Source organism: Papaver somniferum, chromosome 10 (assembly GCF_003573695.1).
Source record: "Papaver somniferum cultivar HN1 chromosome 10, ASM357369v1, whole genome shotgun sequence".
Classification (NCBI taxonomy): domain Eukaryota; kingdom Viridiplantae; phylum Streptophyta; class Magnoliopsida; order Ranunculales; family Papaveraceae; genus Papaver; species Papaver somniferum.
The window spans coordinates 68,499,944-68,522,043 of NC_039367.1; the positions used below are offsets into that span (position 1 = coordinate 68,499,944).

General features: G+C 36.5%; 1 protein-coding gene across 2 annotated transcripts; it reads left to right on the forward strand.

The window, feature by feature from the left end:
• The first annotated feature begins 418 nt into the window (after positions 1-418).
• On the forward strand, positions 419-7,162 carry LOC113318376 (splicing factor U2af large subunit A-like). Of its 2 annotated transcripts, XM_026566535.1 has the most exons (18): positions 419-632; positions 1,127-1,314; positions 1,584-1,682; positions 2,252-2,301; positions 2,902-2,972; positions 3,077-3,121; positions 3,223-3,282; positions 3,487-3,547; positions 3,642-3,754; positions 3,861-3,976; positions 4,868-4,966; positions 5,175-5,250; positions 5,431-5,519; positions 6,070-6,130; positions 6,214-6,315; positions 6,433-6,514; positions 6,616-6,683; positions 6,882-7,162. In XM_026566535.1, exons 1-18 carry the CDS (start codon positions 513-515, stop codon positions 7,017-7,019), a joined length of 1,638 nt encoding a protein of 545 aa, XP_026422320.1. In that variant the 5' UTR covers positions 419-512; the 3' UTR covers positions 7,020-7,162. The 2 variants fall into 2 exon arrangements, with proteins under 2 accessions (XP_026422320.1, XP_026422321.1); XM_026566536.1 differs by lacking the exons at positions 419-632; positions 1,127-1,314; positions 1,584-1,682; positions 2,252-2,301 and adding an exon at positions 2,332-2,710.
• Positions 7,163-22,100: the final 14,938 nt, after the last annotated feature.

Genomic DNA, 22,100 nt, shown 5'->3' on the forward strand with positions numbered 1-22,100 from the left:
TAAGATGGATAAACATCCTCTTGGTGAACCTCTGAAGAGGATGTCTATGTAAAAACATGCCATGTCATCCACATGTTAGTCAAAGAGGTTAGGGTTGGAGACATATTTTAGGACAAATGAAAGTGTATTCTACGTGGATAAAGACTTTTTCCCTCGCACACATTCTATTGTAGAGGCTCTAAGGATAAAGATCAAATAATTATATATAAACTAATCTGTTTACTTTTGGTATTTATCTTTTTAAATCAAAACCAACCATTAATAAATAGCTCGATTTTTTCCTAATTGGTTTGGTTTGTTTCGGTTTGGTTTCAGCAGAGAACCGTTACCATATACAACCCCAGCTAAGACAATCTACACTCTCTCGTACACTTCGTTTTAGAACTAGGTCAAGGATAAAAGCCCATTTCTACGGTTCTTCTTTTGAACATCGCCATTCAGTTGAAGATATTTTAGGGGCCTTAATAAGAAGTCCTTTCGACTGCTAAGGTGGTTTCAGATTCGTGTGAGGAATGTCCGGTTTTGATAATTCCCGTGATGGTAATGGCGAAACTTACAAAGTAGAGCAAGATCATGGAGGAGGAGGCTCTTCTCCTCACGATTTGGTTGAAGATCGAGATTCTCATCACAAGGTTTGTTTTCCTGCACTTCAAATTATTCTTGTATCGGCTACAAAATCTCTCTCTGGAGGTTACTATTATTCATTTTTTGGTTGTTGTGTGGGTAATTAATTAATAAAAAAAATGAAGATCAGTAGCTGCAGACCTAGAGAGAATGATGATGGCAAAATTGCATGTGTAATTTGCTTCATGGTGTTGTATTTGTTCTCTGAATACTTACCGCGTAGGTTACTGGAATTTGTTTGTTCTTTTAAAGTATTTGTTTGTGTAAAAAGCCAACTAGCTCAGTTGGAAGCCTTTGTTGCTGTTGATAGCTTAGGCATGGGTCTAGATACATTTCGCGTTGGAGTTGGTAGGTGTTTTCTGAAATTTATTAACCTTGCGAAACAAAAGTAGTGATTGGGTTGTTGTTGTTCCCTTAGTCTTACTCAATTTCCATATTTGGGGTAGTCTTAACGTTTTTGGTATCTTGCTAGCACGGCTAACTCATGTTCTTATTATCTCAGCATAGTTCCCGTGGATCAGATCGTGATGGGTCAAGAAATAGAGGAAGGGGCCAACATAGGGAAAATGACTATGGTGGTTATAATAGGGATTACAAGAGCAGGAGTAATGATAGAGGAAGGAGGAAGGAAAGAGGAGGAAGAACTGAAAATAATGGCTTCGATCGCCTTAGGAACTGTGATTATGACAGGTGACAGTCATATGATATGGAGAATTTCCTGACGATGCTACTTTTGTTGCACCCGCCCTGATGTTTAGTTTTACTGTATAATATTCTAGGGAAAAGCAGGATTTAGTAAAACATATTTATTTCCTTTTTATTGTTTCACCTTCTTGAGCTTGATACGTAAATTTCATTGATGACCGACTACTCTTGTTTGAAAGAAAGAACGGATGCAATTCTTTATGTTCAGTAACTCGTTATCCATGATTCTGACACTTTGCTACCTTCCTGTACAGGCGTGGCTCTGATAAAGACAGGGATAGGAAGTCTAGACATAGATCACGCTCTCGCTCGAAGGATACATCTAGATCACCTTCCGGTTCTCGTTCGAGAAGGTTCGTCACTTCGTATACACTTAGTTTGGTATTCGTAATTTTGTTTTGCATGCACAAGTACACTATGACTGAAGCCATCAAATTGAACTAGGTGTCTGTTTGGACAGTGTCTTGCTAAATCTGTTTTTATGATATCTCTCTCTAAGTAATCTACGGCCTGCAAATTATTTTCTTAACTTCTATCACAAACTGATACTCCCTCCAAACCCCAAAAGTTGATCCTTTCCCTTTTTATTTTTGAGTCCCAAAACGAGTGATGCTTTTCTCTTTATATATGATGTATATTTCCAAAATAATCCTTTTTAATAGTTGGTGTTTCTAAATCTTACTCTTAAGAAATTTAGTATATTTCTTATTCTTAATTGTCATGTTTATACTTTATACTTGTTGTGTAGATCTTTTAAAAGCTTTACGACAATTTTTTAGCTTGAGAGATATGTCACTTCTAAGTTTTTGTTACATCACATAAGTGTATAAGTGGAGAAACAACAAAAATACTATCCTTTCTCCGTATTTCCTTAATTGTGCATATAATAAAAGACTGGTTGCTGATGGATGTTTTTCTACAGCAAAAGGACAAGCGGTTTTGATATGGCACCGCCAAGTACCGCTGTTCCTGGTATGCATTGTTGTGTTAGTCTAATATTACTCAGCTCCATGTCTTACTTTTAGCATAACTGTTTTTTTTTCCACCATAGAACAGTTTATTTCCGATTGGTGTCTTTCCACTTAAGCACTTTCCAATATTCTTTGTCATTTATAGTTTATCGTTTCTTTATGGAGTACTCTTATATTCTAATTAGTAGCTTCGTGCTGGAACCGAGAATCATTGTTCTGTTGTTGGTTGTTGTGTGTGTTCTATGTTTTCTTTTGTGTATTATGATCTGGGTAAGATGGCAGTATTGGGCTACATGTCCCACTGTGCTATCCATGAGCGGGGAATGTGTAGATTTTACGTTCGACGGAGAACCAAATTCATCGAGTTGCTGGATCTTGCCCACCTTACAACTATTGCCATTTTGGTAGACGTACAATATTTCCCACAACAGCCGCATTTATATTTTATATTTTGAATGACATCATGTAAGATCTATTAGAATCATCTCAAACTTAAAATCCGATTTGATATCACTGGCTCTATTAATTTCTCAACTTCCAAGATGCTCTCAATTGTTTATCTGCATCAAGTTTTCACTTTGCTCATTTGTTACTTATGCAGGTCAATTGCCTGGGGCTCCTCCAATAAATCCAGAAATGTTTTCAAGCATGTTTCCTTTTGGCAGCACACCGGTGTGTCTGCTTTGAAAATACTGTTATGTGTTTAAGTTCTTTCTCATTTATATTTTCTGAGAAATAGTTAATCTCATTTTGAAATTACTGAATATGCAACTTAGTTTGGAGCTCTTCAACTAATGCCTGCGCAATCCATGACTCAGCAGGTTACTTTCTACGGTTGTCTATTTCAGCTACCTGCTTAATTATTTACTCAAATGCCTCAATTATGATTACGCTATATGCTACCTTCCTGTTTTTGTTTTAGGCTACAAGGCATGCTCGCCGTGTATACGTTGGTTGCCTTCCTCCCCTGGCAAATGAGCAGGTTGTACTCTTGTCTCCATGTTTTTCCTTTTCTGCCCCTTCTTGTGCTAGACATTTGTTGAACTTGAGATCTGAGTCGTCCTTGTTTCCTTTCTTTTGCTGTCTTCATGTTTCTCTTTTAAATACATGGTCCACTCCTGTTCTGTTTGCCTGTTACTTGTTTGGACCTTTCACATATGAATTCTTTTTGTTTTATTTGAAGTAGACGATCGCAACATATTTTGGTGGTGTTATGGCGGCTATTGGAGGAAATACTGCTGGGCCAGGTTGATTTTTTTCATTTATTCTTCAGCTACAACTTTCCGTACATTGAAATATGAATTCAACTGAAGTCTCTGTTTATGGTTTTCGTATGTGTAGGTGATGCTGTAGTCAATGTGTACATTAATCAAGAAAAGAAGTTCGCTTTTGTTGAGATGAGAACTGTTGAAGAAGCAAGTAATGCTATGGCGTTGGACGGGATAATATTTGATGTATGCCACTTTCAGATGGCTTTTCTGTCACACTGTTACATTATTTTTGATGTTTGAATCAAATGTAGTCACCCAATTATCCTAAGTATTTTACTCTTCTCAACAGGGTGTCTCTTGTAGGGTTCGAAGACCTACCGACTATAACCCTTCACTGGCTGCAGCACTTGGGCCTAGTCAACCAAGTCCCCTTCTCAACTTAGCTGCTGTAGGTCTCACACTGGGGTGAGTTGGTTCCTCTACTTCTCATTTTGTAGTTTCTATATCTTTCTTTTCTTATTTATAACTAGGATTATAGGATACAAGTAGTTAGCAGTTGCATGGGTTAAATTCAAGAACTAAAATTATGAGTTTGATTTTGCAAATTTTTAGTCAACTAAAAATTTAATTATAGGACCTGGTCCTTGTTTGAGAAACTTTTCATTAGTCTACCCCCCTCCCTGTACTCTATTTGTCGGTTCGAAATATCTGTGTATAAGAATTTACTCATTTAGGTTATTTAAACAAGATTTATCGTGGTGTTTTGCGTATTTTCACTGCTTTAGCGAGTTCTAGGGTTCAGAAATCAATTCCGATTATTAGGAGTTTCTTCCAATTAAGATGTTTTTATGTTCTGTAAGGAGAATGTAACCTAAACAAAAAATCCCCTCTTCATGAATAATCACATAAACTTGCTCATGTTATGAGAGTTTATCTCTGTGTTCTCAAGTATAAACATAATTTTATTTTTTAAGCTTTTAACTTGTGAAAAAGAATACTGTCCAATTGTGAGAAAAGATGAGGTTATTATTCACGAAAACATGATTTTTCCTATTGATCATATTCTCCTTACTGGATCAGTTTCCTGAAATAACTAAATTCCTGGTTAGAAAACTATCAAAAACTTTAATACTGCCTTAAACAGTGAAATCTTCAAAGCATAACTAGAAACTTCTGGGATACTGACGAGTTCATGTTAAGATTATGCAATTCCCCAAGTATAGAGATCTTTTTAAAACTATTATATAATATAGAGAGATTTTCTTGTAAACTCGTTGAAATTCTAAGTTTCTCCATGCATCATTTTGAATGCTTATTTTCTCTCTTTTAATAATCTAATTTGGTTATGATTGGCAGCGCAACCGGTGGTGCAGAGGGACCAGACCGTGTCTTTGTAGGTGGATTGCCATACTATTTCACAGATGCGCAAATAAGGGAACTGCTTGAATCTTTTGGGTGTGAACTAACTTACTAGTTTTCAGATTTGTTTATTTATTTTACTAGATTTACCCTGCTGAATCACTGACTTTCTGCTGTCTACTTCTGTTTACTTAGAGAATCTTGCAAGTCAAGAGAATGTTGGGATGCTTGTACATTTAGTTTTTGTGAAAATCTTTTCTTTAAATTCACTTCTTACACAGGTTATACTTTTACCTATTGGCAGATCTTTGCGTGGATTTGACCTTGTTAAGGATAGGGACACTGGAAACTCCAAAGGTTATGGTTTTTGTGTCTATCAAGTGAGTTATCCATCTCAAAAACTTCATTAGGCCTACTACACAAATTTACTACTCTTTTTAGTGATGAGCATGAAAAACAATTTGATGTCTTGCATTCTTTTTTTCCTTCCACTGGTGTTAATCTATGCTTCGTAAATGTCCATTACCATAACATAATATCTGACTTTAGAACATATTCAGGATCCTGCGGTAACAGATATTGCTTGTGCTGCTCTTAATGGTCTGAAAATGGGTGATAAGACTTTAACTGTTCGCCGTGCCACTGCCAGGTTCACTATTTCCCACCTGTTTTAATTCTAGTTATAAGTTTTACATTTTTATCCCTTTCAGTTTCATTGCAAAGTCCCTGGTGGAGTTTTTTGTTTTTTTGAAGTGAAAAACTCTGTTGTGAAAAAGTACTGTGTTGATACACAGTATAATTTTCATTGCCAAAGTCCCTTGTGAGTCTTTTTTTTTTTTTTTTTTTTTTTTTTAAGGAAAAACTCCTTCGCTGTTATGTTACACTAGGATTTTAAGTGTTCAAAATATTCTGCTACAAGCTATGCATTTAAGTAGTAATGCAAATTACTCTTGTTCATCTCTAGACATGTAGATCATCTTTCTTTATTTCTGATGTGAATCATTATGCCTGCAATCAATTTTTTATTAATCTACAAGATAATGTCAATGCACTTAGACATCTACGGAATTTAAGGATTATAATGTGATTTCGATGCGAGAGACGTTTTAGTAATTAAATCTGAACCGTGAAAATACAAATAAAATAAAAACTCCCAACTTTAGTTGTGGCTCTATTAAAAAATGAACTCGTTTTTACAGTATTGGGCAAGCAAACCAGGATAATATACTCCAGCAGGCACAACAGCATGTAGCTATGCAGGTAAATCATCAATTCTTCTTTTACTCCTTGTTTTGCATCACGCCTTCCACGGTCTGTGGTAATTAAAATATTTCGAGATGCAGAAAATGGTCTTGCAGGCTGGTGGCTTGAGTTTCCCTGGGATTGGTAATACAGTAACTGGAGAAGCTCTAGAGGTTCCTACTAAGGTTGTTTGCTTGACCGAGGTATTATGCTCAACTGTATATATTTTATCTTTTATGTGGCGTGCTCATTTGGAGCTCTTTGTAATTGGAACATATTTATTTATTGTCATTGCATCCTGGTTCTTTTCTTCCATAAAGGTGGTGACTGCAGATGAACTGCGGGATGATGGTGAATACGAAGAAATACTAGAGGACATGAAGGATGAAGGCGGCAAATTTGGTATATGCACACAGTTCGTTTTTTGCTCAATTCAAAACTGTTTGTGGATCATGCTTTACTCAAACTTTAAAATTTTGTATAACTGTGTCTGAATTGCTCAGGTTCACTAGTGAGTATTATCATTCCTCGGCCTAATGCTAATGAAGAGCAGACACCAGGAGTTGGAAAGGTATTTTGGTAGTTTTACTTCTAACATTAACATCTCTTATTTTCTTCTTTAGAAAGGTATTGACGTATTGTATTGTGACCGCTTTCCTTCTATATTTGTAACATTTTCAGTCAGTGAAGCTACTTATAATTTCATTATTTGGTAAGCTCTGAACAGTGGATGCTGATAAGTTTTGTTTCGTTCTACTAATTACTTCAGGTGTTCCTAGAATATGTGGACACCACAAGTTCTGCCATGGCAAAGCTTGCACTTGATGGTAGGAAGTTTGGCGGAAATGAAGTTAAGGCTGTCTATTACCCTGAAGATAAATTTTCTGTAGGGCACTATGAAGCTTGAACAATATGGATATGTTCTATATTTTTTCTGTATTTATATTAGTGAAACTTGTAACTACCCATACTCCATAAACCCCCAGTTAAAAGGTTTATTTCCTGCATTTGGACTGAATATCTATAATAGTATATGTCCTTGTTAGTTAACATGCCGTGTTTACCTTCACAGGAACAGCTAAATGTGGCACAATTGATAGAACAGGAAAAGTTGCCATCGGAGAAGAAAAAACATAGTGTACTTAAAAGCTCTCCTAGTTATGTAACTTCTTAAAACTTCTTGAAAAGGCCCAGATGCGTACTACATGCTACACACCCACTATAAAGTAACGAACAATCTTTTGGGTAACACTACATTTTTGGGTTCTCCCCGTTTTACTAGAAACCTGTTTTGAGGCATACTGATATTTTTTTTAGGCATACTTATTCATTATCCCAACTAGAGTAGGTTTACAAGGGGTGTCTAAATGGTAGTGTGATTACCTGTATATCCTTAGACATTTAAACTACTAAAGTGACCTTACCCTTAAAAATCAAAAAACAAAATCACATTTGAACTTAAACTTATTCTCTTCTTCTCTGGATTTAAAATCAAAAATTGAAATCAACATTTTTTTCATTGCCATAATTAATTACCGATTCATGAAAATTTTACCGTTTATCAAACATAGATATAAGATAACTCGCACAAAGAAAAAATCACTAGGTAGGCGTTCAAATTCTTCTGCTAATCCGTTAATTGAAGAACAAAAAGAAATTGAGGTGTTGAAACTGAAATTCAACCAAGTGAAGAACAGTTCGGCTTATAATTGAGATGAACTAGCAGCCGAACTTCACTCTGTTCGTCACCCTGAAGGTGATTAAGAACAGTTCGGCTGCTATGTTTATTTCAATTATCAACCGAACCTAGTTCAATGTATTTAGCGAACTACAGGTTCGTCTGATTCGCTAATATGAAAATATAGTCGAACCATACAATAAGGTAAACGATTATTTTTCTCAGGTTCGGCTGATTCGAAAATCTACTTGTATTAGCCGAACCTTATGAATACAAAGAATAAACTTAAGGTTCGGCTATCTATTAAACGAGTTAGAATGATACGAACCATAAACAAAAATTCAAATACTTGGGTTTGGGTTTAAATTTATAAGCCGAATGGTTCTTCGCGTGTAAAGTTCGGCCTTTAGTTTTCAGCCGAACTCAAAACAGATCTCCGAAAAAATCAAATTTTTTGATGAATTCAACCTAAAGAAAGGAGACTAAACATCTTATACAATTATACATGTGTATTATTAGCATAAAGTTCCTCATCATCCATTTTGAATCACAAAATTATCAGATTTCTCATAAATCTCTAAAACCTAGGTTTTTTCACTTCTTCTTCCTCTGAAAGCCCCAAACTCTCTCACAAGAAATCAGATTTTTTCTATTAATTACTGAACTTTAATCAATCTTTAACAACACTAGTTAATCACAATCATAGTCATTAACACTAAATAAATAAGGGTATACTCGCCATTATTAAAAATGGGTGGATAAGGGGTGATGGATTTTTTTGTCTAGTGACCCTATTTTTCACCATATGATATGCCTCAAAAAAAATCAGTATGCCTCAAAACAGGTTTCTTTTACTAGGTCACTAAGTAATTTGAGACACCCCTAATCTATATATTTTTTCTAATGGTGAAAGTACCCTTTCTATAGTAAAATATGTATTCGTTAATCTTCTAAACGATCATGTATTGGATATTTAGGTATACTTCAAATTTTGGTTTTATTACTTGAATTGGCCAGAATTTGGTGAAAGTGAAAACTTTAATAGTTGATTTCAGCTAGGTTAGACACGTTCGTCTACCAGATCCGAAGAACAGGTAGCCGGACTTGTTTGCCAATGTAGTTCGCCTATTGTTTCTGAAGAACAGTTAGCCGAACTTAGCTTTAATAGAGTTCTTGCTTTGTCCGGTTATCATATCTCTAGAAAAGGTAGCCCAACTTATTTTCTAGGGCATATAGAGAAATGCTCAGTTTAGCCGAGTCCACCATTTTTGTAGCCAAACTTTCAGTTTAAATCAGCAGGAAAAGTGGAGTATTAAGTTCAGATATTTATTCTAGCCGAGTTCTTCTTAAGCCTATGTTTTCCAAACTTTGACGTTAATAAATAATCTGAAGTACCAGATAGATGTTCATCAAGGTGACCGTATTTGCAGGTTATCAGTGGTTCGGCTAGACTACAAAAATCCGCAGGTAACCAAACCTAGCTCAAAAATGAGAAGGTTGCCGACTTAAAATCAAATTGTGAATTGTACGAGGTTGATATTAGCAATTTTATCTTCATTTGAGACACATAATCATCTATCCAATTTGAAACATGCGGTTGATATGCGTCTCCTTTTGCAGTTAACACGATAAGAAACTCCTACTATCGATGATAGTACCGACAATAAAGTAAACAAAATACAAGTTGCTAACGAAGTAAACTTTAAAACAGTTAAGAAAATATTATGTAAATATATAGGCTCATCACTTATTATTTAATATTGTCAAAAATAAATTCAAATCCAACAACAACGAAAAACATCACATCAGATTTTAGAATGAAAAGAATAGGTTCATCACTTACTACATAAAACTGCCTAAAATAACTTGAAATATCACCAAAAGCTCCATCAATATTACACTTTATCCAACCAACTGGGGTAGGCATCTAGTTGTCATAATAACTAATACTAATGCTATTAATTAGGTATCAGGAGATTAGGTTTTCTAGAAAGTAACATAGCTCTGGCTGACGACCATAGAATGAGACTCTTTCTTGTTGTTAAACACCAAGAAAAATCTACTACTTTGGATAGACCAAAGAATAACAACAACCATATTGACTCTCCTCGAGAAGTTTATAAATAGGATCCACAAACCAGTGCAACAACCAATCAGTAAAAGACATGTTCTGGAAGAAAGAAGTAATAAGACTTAAAGGACTAAGGAACCAAACATGGCTAGTAAATGGGCAAAGAATAAGAGCATGCATAATAGACTCACGATGGTCAGAACACCAAGGACATTCCACAGAAACCATATGCATTCTAGTATTAAGGACCATTCTAGAAGGAAGAGCATCTCTAGCAGCCTTCCAGAGAAATAGATGAATCATATGAGGGACACGAATTTTCTAAATACACTTCCAATGATTACTACTTGGGGAGGGTCTCAATACTCTTTATCCCAAGTAGGCATATTTTGAGGAAAATCTGCCAGTCTTAGAAAGCTCTCAAGCCCTCATATAAGGAGGAGTGTACATTTGGCTTTAGGGAATGGTGATAATCTTCTTAATAGAATCATTATCAAAGTGAGTGAAGTCTACTAACATTCCAAGTTCTATCATCTTGATTGATAAAATAAGCAACTTTCATATTAGGATCAGGAGGAACCAGGGGGTTAGGGGTGGTAGATCCCAAATTTGGAATCCATTTATCACACCAAGAATCAATAAATTGACCATCTCCATGAAGACATATCAAGGTCCATTAAGTGAACATATAATATATATATAGGGAGATAAATGATATCCCTGTCTCAAACCTCTTTTAGGATTAATTAGGACAGTGAGGACTTCATTAAGTGAAACAGAGACACAATAGAAATGCATTGGTTAACCAAATTCACCCAGTGAAAAGATGTATAAAGGTTTTTTATTCATCCCAGAGATAAATGATTTCCAAAAGGACTTTTTCCAAGAAAGACCACTATAATTTATCATAAGCCTTAGACATATCGAGTTTGATAGCATAAATACCATCTTTCCTTTTATTATGGTTAACAGTGTGTATAACCTCATTAGCAAGAAGTATGTTATCAGTGATACTTCTTTTAGGAACAAAGGCACTTTGATTTTGGGAAATCATAGTATCCATAAAAGGTATAATTCTATTCGCTAGAGTTTTAGAAAGGATTTTATAGATAAAATTACAAAGGCGTATGGGTCTATTTTGAGCCATAATCTCAGGCAAAGGGAATTTAGGAATGAAAGCACTGTTAGTATGATTGAAAACCTTAGCAATGTGACCAGCTCTGAAACAAGTTTGTGTCATATCAATCACAAGATTCACCCACAATATCTCAGTGTTTTTGGTAAAAAAGACCAGTAAAACCATTAGGACCTGGAGCCTTTCCCCCCATTTGGAATACAACATTTTTTTATTTCCTTGGCAGCTAAGGGAGAATTCAGATGATTATTATCATTTTCAGAAAACTTCACAGGCAGATGCTGAAGAATTTCATCCTGATACTGTTAAGGATAAGATGTATAAAGGTTTTTTAAATAATCAACAAAATAATTTCTAATACTATCTCCATCAGTTAGAGTAGTACCAGCATTATTCTTTATCCAGCTAATGGCATTTCTTTTTCTCCTATAAAGAGTAACTCTATGTAAATAGAGAATATTTATATCACCTTCCATGATCCAAACTTCTCTAGATTTATCCTTTCAGTACAACTCTTCAAGGTTGTACAAGTAGGGTAATCTAGCTTTCATAAGATAGAGAAAGACTTAGTAGGGTCAGAAGTTTGGATATCAGCTGGCTCCCCTCTAGTGGTCGATATATTAGTTTGAATATTACCAAAAAAGGAATTATTCCAATCCATAAGACCTTTTTCTGTACTCATTAATTTATCCCTAAGCTTAAAAGCAGGTGAATCCATCACACTAAGTGACCAAGAATTAACAATTATATCTCTACAAGTAGGATCCTCATTTCACATAGCCATGAAATGAAAAGGTTTAGGAATGCATACATCTTCAAAATGAAAACCAATATGCATGGGACAATGGTCAAATGAGTCTCTAGGCAAATTATTAACATACAAATTTGGAAAGAGTTGTTATGCCACCCGATTTATAAGACACCTATCAAGTCTCTCAAGAATCTGATCATTACCATGTTGCATGTTAGACCAGGTGAATCTAAGGACATACAAACCAAGGTTATGAAGATTAAAAGTATTGCAGAGATTTCTAAGATTGATAAAGTCAATATCATCTACTTTTAAGCCACCATTCTTATCTTTAGTTCCTAGTAAAGCATTAAAGTCTCCTACAAAGAAAACAGGTTCATCATTTGGAGCAAGGCTAAGATTACATTGGCAATCCCAAAAAACTTGTCTAAGATTACTATTAGGTTCACCATACATGAGATAAATATGACAAATTTTACCATATTTAATATCATAAGATGTGACATAGATGCCTCTAAGGTCAGCAGACAAAATGTTTAGTTGAATCCCAATTTTCCAATCCAGGACCAAACCACCAATTCTACCAAAGCTGGGGACATTAAAAGTAATCGGGAAACCATATTTCTAAATTTTGTAGCAGCAGTATCCTTCTTCATTTTGGTTTCCAACAAGAACACAATATCTGGGTTAATGTTTTTGAAAAGGATGTTGAGCTCTTTATTAGCAGTTTTTTTCTTATAAACCACGCACCTTCCAGCATATCATGTTAATTTTATTAATAGGGTAATTGTGAGCAAGGTTAATATCATCAGTGGACACATTTATAGGAGGGAAGATAGAAGGATTAACCTGATTTGGAGAATCAACACTTCCATTACGATTAGCATTGCCAGTATCACCATTCAGTTGGGATACTTGGGAAGCATTCAGATCCAAAATAGTAGCCTCATGAGGCGAAATATTAAGGATATCATTGCTAGCTGAAGAATCATCAACAGACACATTGTAAATACCATAGGGGTCAACAAGAGTGTGGGTATTAAGGGTACAATTTAAGAGGTTAATAGAAAGAAGATTCCACAATTTGGTAATAGGAGGACAAAGGTTGTTGTAATCCGGTTCAGAAAGTTTTCCAGCTTCAGGAATAACAATAATGTAAGCCAAAGAGAAGGTGCTAGCTCTAGTTCTTTTGTGGAGATTAACTCTAGCATTGATTTGTCGTATTAAGTTAGATAAAGCATCATGCTCATCTATAAGAGAGACCACTTCTTCTCTAGTAACAATTGGTTTCTGAATCGGGATGGCCGAGCTCTTGAATCGCCGAGTTGAGTTGGTGGTGTGAATCAGACCCGATTTAGCTGACTCGGGAGTCAGAATGGAATCAGCTTGCATATCTGTCTGATTAGGACTCTGTTTGAAAATAAGTAGTGAACCATTCTCCATGGCGACCAAAGGACGGGTTTGGACAGCTCCAACTTCATAGATTTTCAAAGTAACGGATCTGTTCTTGAAAGGACCCATATTGAGGTTAAGCTTCCTTTGTTCATCTTTCCCTTGAAGAACCTTGTTCAATGACAGTTGTTTTACCTATAGTTCTATCATTCTGATTGAGAGTGTTATCTTGAGTATCTTCTACAATCTCATTTTGAATCATGGTAGAATCTCTTAAATCAGCCGCAGGTTCGGAAAAAGTAGATTTTGTTGTAGGTTGTGGTGGCATCATTCTGGAAAGTTTTGGCAGAGTGTTGGTACAGAAGAATCAAGTTATTTTAATGCATTTTGTTTGGCTATCCAGTAGGTACATACAAGATCTTTATGATCAATAATTCGACAAGAGGTACAAAAGATTTTTGGAACCTTGAAATTTCTACACTCGATAAGAAAATGTTGAATTCTTCCTCTAGTAACTAAAGGAATACCCGTTGGTAAGGATTTTTGAATAGAGTTATGAACACACACACTTTAACATTCTTCTCGAGACGATGATTACCATAAGGTTCTTTTGCATCAACAAGCTCACCCATTTTGTAAGTAAGCTTATGTACGTCTTCAAACTTAGTACATTATTTTGGAATATTGCATAAATGAGCTGTGAATACCAATATTCTGCAGGGCACGTGTCAAGATCTTAGTGGCCGCATTCAGAAGTTAACTGTGAAGCCCTCGCTATACAGAGAATCCTGAGTTACAAACTATACCTTCGTAGATCTACTTTATCTCGTCCCAAGGAAGGATGCCTCGACGGTTGAGATCAGAAGAGTAAAAGCCTAGTATACAAGGAGGAAGCTAGCGAAGGGACAAAGGTAGATGGGATATATAATCATCATTAAATGCTCAAATCCCTTATCTATACGCATAACCAAAGCACGTGGAGAGAGAATATGTGGCAGAAACCGATTGGTAGAAGCTGGCGGTGAACGAAGGTACAACCTATACTAAGGTTGGGGAGTTCCCGAAGGAACGTGGGTCAGCTGAGGTGGCAAGGTTCGACTGGATAAGGCGAGCGGTGAACGAAGGTACAATGTGTACAGAAGGTATATCAACAGAAGATCGACCCAAAGGCATCAAAGATATACCTGGAGCAGAAGGGGCTATAAATACCAAGCTTCACCAACAAAATAAAGGCATTCAATATCTAGGATAGAAGATCTAGTCTTAAGCTTATACCTCTTTAATGTTTAGAACTTAAGTATTGACTTCAACTTGAGTTCTCTCTATTACGTTGGGAAGCATTTAAGATCTTTGTAACCACCATACTTAATACAAAACAATCACCCATTACCCCGTAGACGTAGACAAATGTCGAACCGCGTAATCTCTTGTGTCTCATGATAACTTAGAATCCTTTACATTATATTTGAGTTCTTTGTTATTATTGTGATCTTTAATATCTTTTACTACTTAGCATTATCAGTTCAACAGAGGTATCGATACTACTTAGCATCTGATTCTCTGAGTTGTATACATTACGTAGACTACGGGAAAACGAGTAGTCACATGAGCCACATAAGTTCTTCATAATTTCACAATTTACTGGTGAAAAAGCGGAGGTCTAACAACCACACCCAATATTTCGCTTAACAATCTGTATGGACAAACTCCAATATACTTTTATGAGAATCAACTAGACAGTTAGACTCAATCAATGAAAAGTATATCAAAGAGTTTATATCTCGATCTCTTGATTTGATCTTTACTCAAGCAAATAGAAATCTGCGAGTCTTTATCAAAGAGAGATAACTTGGATGGTACCAAAGACCAATATCCAAGTGTCAATCAATTTAAATCAACAACCAAAAAGATCGGATATTCTAATTGATTGAACAACGCACAACCTGTAATATTTCAATTATATAAACAAATATAATGCGAAATAAAAATAACACAGACACCGGAATTTTGTTAACGAGGAAACCGCAAATGCAGAAAAACCACGGGACCTAGTCCAGATTGAACACACACTGTATTAAGACGCTACAGACACTAGACTACTCCAAATTAACTTTGATCTGGACTGTAGTTGAACCCCAATCAATCTCACACTGATCCAAGATACAGTTATGCTCCTACGCCTCTGATCCCAGCAGGATACTACGCACTTGATTCCCTTAGCTGATCTCACCCACAACTAAGAGTTGCTATGACCCAAAGTCGAAGACTTTAATAAACAAATCTGTATCACACAGAAAAGTCTACGATAATAGATAAATCCGTCTCCCACAAATATACCTACGAGTTTTGTTCCGTCTTTTGATAAATCAAGGTGAACATGAACCAATCAATAATACCAGTCTTATATTCCCGAAGAACAACTTAGTATTATGAATCACCTCACAATAATCTTAATCGACGCAGCGAGAAAGATATTGCGGAATCACAAACGATGAGACGAAGTTTGTTTGTGATTACTTTTCTATCTTGCCTATCGGAGATATAAAATCTCAAGCCAATTATTTATATTGTACTCGTACGATAGAAGATACAAGATCAGATCACACAACTACAAGAAAAGTAGTATCGGTCTGGCTTCACAATCCCAATGAAGTCTTTAAGTCGTTAACCTGGTTTAGAAGAAGAAACCAAAGGTTAAAGAAGAATCGACTCTAGCTTAGCACAACTAGTATCACACATAATGTGTGGGGATTAGGTTTCCCAGTTGCTAGAGTTCTCCCTTATATACACTTTCAAATTAGGGTTTGCAATCAATGTTAGATTAGTAACAAAGCATTCAATATTCACCATTAGATGAAAACCTGATTAGATTCAATCTATTATTTCTCAATCTTTATATCGAAAACTTATCTTGGCACACACAAATGAAACGTCCAGTTTTGGGTTTATGAACCGTACCCAAACATTAACATTTGTTGGTTCAACAAGTCAACCAAATGGTTAGCCATATGATTACTCTCATATCAACCTTATTTTTCTTCACCATAACTAGTTCAAATGACTCAAATGAACTAGTTAGAGAGTTGTTCAATTGCAAGGAAATCTTATGTAACTACACAAGACACAATTGAAGCAAAATCGGTTTGATTCACTCGAATCGGTTCATGAACTTTATAGCCACGGTTGCAAAAGCATTCCTTAGTTTATTTAAACATTAGTTCAAGAACAACCGACTTTAGATATAACCTGCTCAAGTTCGCGGACTGGGTTCGCGGACTTAAGCTCATGGAAGGAGTACACGAACTCCAGCAAAAAGTCTCGGGCCGAGAAGTTCCGCAAGTTCGCGGACTTGGCTCACGTGATGAGTGCTAAAAAGTGCATATTTCTATATATTTTTCTTGGCATTTAACTCATCTTTTGTGCATTAATTCTACATTTTATCCCATATTCTGTATTTTCTTTGTTTTCAAGAATAAATATTTTTATTAATTAATTTTGCATTTTTAGGTTGTAAATAAAGTTTGGATGAATTGCGGAGCGGAAAAGAGCTGAAGAGTAGTGAAAATCCGGAAGAATTACGCAAGGAAGCCGCAAAGAATGGAGCGCAAGACCAAAAAGCTAGGAATGGGCTCAAGAAGGAAGAATTGTTCTTAAAGAAGATATGGGCTTGGCATACCCAAGGCCCAAAACCCTTACCCAAACCCATTTTATATATCCATACCCGCCTCCATTCTCAGCCGTTAGATCGGATCCATCTCATCATCCAATGGTCGCTTCTTCATCGTTCATCAAAATCTGAAGTCCCTGCAAAACACCATAGTACCTAAATTCCAAGCCTTCAGATTAGATCACATTTAGATCCTACGGTCGCTTCTTTGCCTGCTCATCAAATCTCGATACTTCCGCTTAACACTACAACACCTAACCTCGATCTTCGCCGTCAGTTTTGATGTATCTCGTCATCCAACGGTCTCCCCTCATCCATTTCAATCGCGCCGTTGGATCATTCCATCATCCTATAATCCTACGGTCCAGCTTCGCGAAACATCAAAATCCTCTACACCTGCTCAACACCCTAGTACCTAATATCTATACCCGCAAAACAAACATCCCCTTCCTCAAACCCCATCGACTCCATCTTCTCTTCCCCCCCTCTCTGCAACAGAACCACCATCCCCTGCCGTACCACCACCTACTCCACTTCCACAACCACCACTACCTACTACTCTACCACCACCACACCTCCACCATCATCACCCCTACCTTCCTACAGATATTACCCATCTTTATAGCCCCATAATTCGTCAATTTCTCCCCTGCCGAAACCCTAGGTGAGTGGTTGACGAATTAGTGAAGCTAGAAAAGCAATTGAAGGCATGGAGAGGAGCAGGAGACCGAGGAGAGGAATGGGTTGAAGAGGGAAGCGTCAAATCGCAGGTTTGGTAAGAAAAATCCCTAACCCTAATTTTTCTGATTTGGGAACTTTTTGGGGGAAATCAATTGTACGTCTAATTGAAGCATGGGTTGGTTGATTGGGTTGTTATCAGTGTGTTAGGTGAGTGAATTTTGGATTTTTGGGTACACCCTAGCTTCACTGATTTTTGGGGATTTTTCTTATATGTAACTATAAATAGAGTTGTGATGTGTGTGAAAGGGGTTATGCTGGATTAGCCAGATTCACTCTCTAGAGGTCTGGACTAGCCAGAACCTCAATTGTCCTGTTTTGTTCCAAGTTCAATGTTATTTTCCATGTCCTGTTTATATTCAAATTTCAATTTCAGTTCAGTTTATTTCAAGTTTATGATTAAATTCAGTAGTAGTTGCATTATGTTCTAATTCATTGAGCTAAGGCTCAGTTGAAGCCTTATGCACTGTCAAATGACAAGTTGCTAGGATAGTTAACTCCTTGCCCTGTTTTTCTTGAGCAATGGGAAGAGGTTAATGCTCATAGTGCCTGTGATTGATTGTTCTGTCAAAAGACAGTCAATGCTAGGGGCAAACTAGTGAGCAAATTAGTTTTCCTCCCATTCTAGATGTATGCATAGGATTTTCAACTCAACCTAGAAATATGTTGTTTGATTAGGACACAAGGTGGATACTAAGCCTTAGCTTAGCCACAATCCCTTTTAAAGTCACTTAAATTCAGTTCTATTTTGCTTCCTGTTCAGTTTATCTCCTTACCTGTTTTGCTTGTTTAAATTCTTGCAATTTGTAGCTGTTGTGCACTGAAATTAGTGCACAAACTCCCCCTGCCCTTGGCTTACAGCCTTGGTTCCCTGCTATTGTTATTTTATATCCTCTGCCATTTAATCTTTGCTGTGCTGCCATCGTGTGTTAACTGCTTTGCTTTGTTAACTGTTTTAGTTCTTTGTTTCACTGCCTTCATCCATCACTGCTCACTGCCATAGTGCCTTGTCTCCATTGCTAGCTTAGGAAAACTTCTTGTATGCTCCCACTCCCTGTGGACTAACCCCTACTCATCCCTATACTATAAAGCTTGGCCTTGTATACTTGCAAGTTTTGTGTGCAAACCCATTTTTACACATCATCACGCCACTTCCAACTTCTCTTGATCAACAAAGTTTAGCAAACTTTGGTTCAAGGAATAGGACTTATGCATATATGTGTTTCCACGACAATGTTTATATCCACCAATGGTTATGTAATCTAAACTCTCATTTCAATCATTGAAACATTCTCAGAGAACGTTATATAGCCGTTATTCACAGAGCATTTTTCTTCAGAGCAATTTTCAAAGTGATTAAAACATAACATGACTTTCGTCACTTGGTAAAGATGAATTCGGCCAAAGCGAAAGCTTACCAACACATATTTCGAGAAATAGATAGGCGAGATAAACTCGGCTCGAAATAGCAAATGTGTATAATGAAAGTCTATATATCAAAACGACTTTTGTCTCAAAAGTAGGAGATAGAGTAAACAGACTTTTGAGTGACAGATAAGTTCAAGTCTCCACATACCTTTTAGTCGATGAAGATCCACCAGTTCCTTGAGTAGTCCTTCGTCTTGTATGATGATTGCCATGGAGACTTGAGCTCAACTACGCTTTCTATCCTAATCCAAGACCTTATCTCTAATAGACTAGTAATCAAGACTTATAGTTTTGATCACTAATATTGACAAACATACTTGAGATAGCAACGCATGCGAGTTCGACCGAGCAATTCTCTAACAACTGGCCATCCTGAAGGAGGAACAACTGTAAGAACTATGAGGTACCCCCAAGCAAACCAAGGACGTTTTTCATTAACCCTGTTGAAATCAGTTTCAAGAACAAACCGTATCAGCACTTTGTTTCTCAAATCACTGAAAGTTGTGACAGTAGGAACTTAAGCCAGAGGCTATTGAGAACATATATGATTTCTAATCGAAGAAATCGGTCCCAAAGTCTCACTGAAAATGTAACCATCAATAAACCATTTCTAATTATTATTATGTTCAACTAAGACCATTGTTTTTTCAATGAAAACTGGTTCAGTGAGAGTTGAGGGGAGATTTATGGGTTAAGTAAGTTTTTCTGCCATTTGAGATGTTAGATCTTGTATATCAGAAACAGTAGGATTGATCTCTCGTTGGGTTTTAGATGATTCCATATAAATAAGCAGATTGATATGAAATAAGAAAATACGCATTGAATGGGTTTTCAAATGAGTGGTTGGGGAGTGTTTAAAAAATTGCATATGAATGCAACACTGCCATATGAAAAAAGAGCATATAATGTGTGTGCGACAATGCACAACAACGTTGAAAGAGATACGAGGTTGAGATACTCTGGAGGATAGAACCTTTAACTTGGAAATATTTGAACGTTGAAACTGGTTTGTACAAAAAAGAGGGATAAAATTTGATGAAAGTTTGGAGGCCTATCTGTCGTGTAGGTGGTCCGAGTTCCTGTCAATCTTAGAGTTAACATCTTTTGTAGTCCTCCTCTCCTGATCTTTATGAGAGACGACCGGCTTTTGCACGTGAATGATATTAGCTAGTTGAAGTAGGACAAATTTCTTGATAGTACTTCTACACCAACTTATCATGACACATATCAGGTACGTCATCATCCAGCAGACTATGGTTGTTGAATAATAATGACTATTGTTTTTACTCCAACAAGTAAAATATTAAGCACTGATAAATCCAAACGAAATTAATGTTGCTTTGGAGGGTTTGGAAATGGGTTGAAATAGATGTTTTAATGGGAGGTATAAAAATCAATTTGAAATATAATTAAAAATGTGCATTTGGGCGGGAAAAGGAATGTAAGGTTGATGAATGGTCAAGGGTCTCGTGAAGGTGGCTTGAGAGTTAATGGAGCACAGATCATTGCAGGTGGTCATGAAATCCAATAGTCATCAGAGACCGAACACGATTATTATAAGGATTCAATTCTAATAATAAGTTCCTACAGCTCTCGATAGACACCCGTTTAGAAATATCTCGACAAACCATCTTTGTAAATGCAAAACAGCGTCCATGTAATGAACCGTGTCCTTCTCTAGTATATGTATGCAAACCAGTTGTATTTGAAACAAAAAATGACTTGTTGGCTTCTCCTGCTGAATTAATTAATTGAAGAACAACAGGACAAAATGAGTTTTCTTCCCGGATGAATTTTAGCCGCGCGCCGCTGTAGTAGTTGACAGTAATAAAAACCATCAAATTCAGTAATAAAGTGCAGATTTCTTTGCCTCTTTCGTATTAATTATCTCCTACGAACACACTTCTTTGACAAACATAGTGATCCTGCACAAACAATGAGCTAGCTGCAACCTTGTCGACGTGAATGTGACAAGTATATATGAAAGGAAAGGTTCGTGGATAAGTGTGTCCACAAACACCCATTAGCTTATGAAAGATTCGAATAAGGCACGCCCCATCAGCAAAAAATATTACAAGATGAGTCTGATCGTCCCAACTGGCATAACATCGAAATAGTCTCACCATTATTAGTGCATGTCCATACACTCTAAAATTTGGACTTCTATTGCTAGCAGTTACTGAATCATAAGTGACAATGTTGGATCGAGAACCTTCGGTTGTCAACTCAGATAATAAGGACCCAATAGACTCCACCGTACCATTTTTACAAAAGCAAACATCCGATGAATTATACAGTAAAACAACATCTTTCATACGTGCCTTCTTAAACAGTCTAAATATTTCCATAGCCTCTTTTGAATATTCATTCATCGAAGTCCAGTACTTCAAGTCATCAGGAGCTAACTTAAATAACCCTTTATCTTTTAATACCTTTTGAACTTTACCAAAGTCTGTCCAAAATGTAAAATAGATTACTGGATGCATGTCCACAAACTATCCACGATCATCCTTATTAGTTTCCACCCTCAAATTCGTGTGACTTTTCTTCCAAGTTTGGTACGTACAGAGTAACTCCAGGAAAATATACCATATTCCAATCACGAAGAAGAGTAGAATTTTCACAGCGTGCACTAGGATTGATGACGAGAGTTCGAAGAACTTGAAAAAGATTGGAAAGTATTCCTTCATGAAATAACCAGTTCGAAATGTTACATTTCCTTGATCGACACAATGAATCTCCACAATAGCTTTGTTATCACCATATTCCGGGACACCGTTGTAAAAAGAATCGTCCCATCGAGTAATTTTTAAAAGTGCGTAATCCAAGCAACACCTCAAATCATTCCAAAGTCTATCAACTGGTACAACCTCACGGAAAATCTTGAATTCATTAGTCTACCATGCAGCAGTTTCAGTTCCGAGGAAAGATTGATGAAAGTCTGAGGAGCATACAGGTCCAAGCCATACTCGACAAAAGAAGGATTCGCTGTCAAATGTGACGCAAACATAATCTGTCACTCCTTTTCCAAGCAAAAACAACCCCTTTATACGACAAAGTTTCTATTACGAGATATTATGCAGATGCATAATTTGTTATGCAGATGTACCATATCTGTTATGCAGATG

Coding starts and splice junctions, on each gene's coding strand:
- LOC113318376 (XM_026566535.1), top strand. CDS start 513: ATGTCCGGTTTTGATAATTCCCGTGATGGTAATGGCGAAACTTACAAA. Junction 633..1,126: donor ATCGAGATTCTCATCACAAG/GTTTGTTTTCCT, acceptor TTATTATCTCAG/CATAGTTCCCGTGGATCAGA. Junction 6,684..6,881: donor AGACACCAGGAGTTGGAAAG/GTATTTTGGTAG, acceptor TAATTACTTCAG/GTGTTCCTAGAATATGTGGA.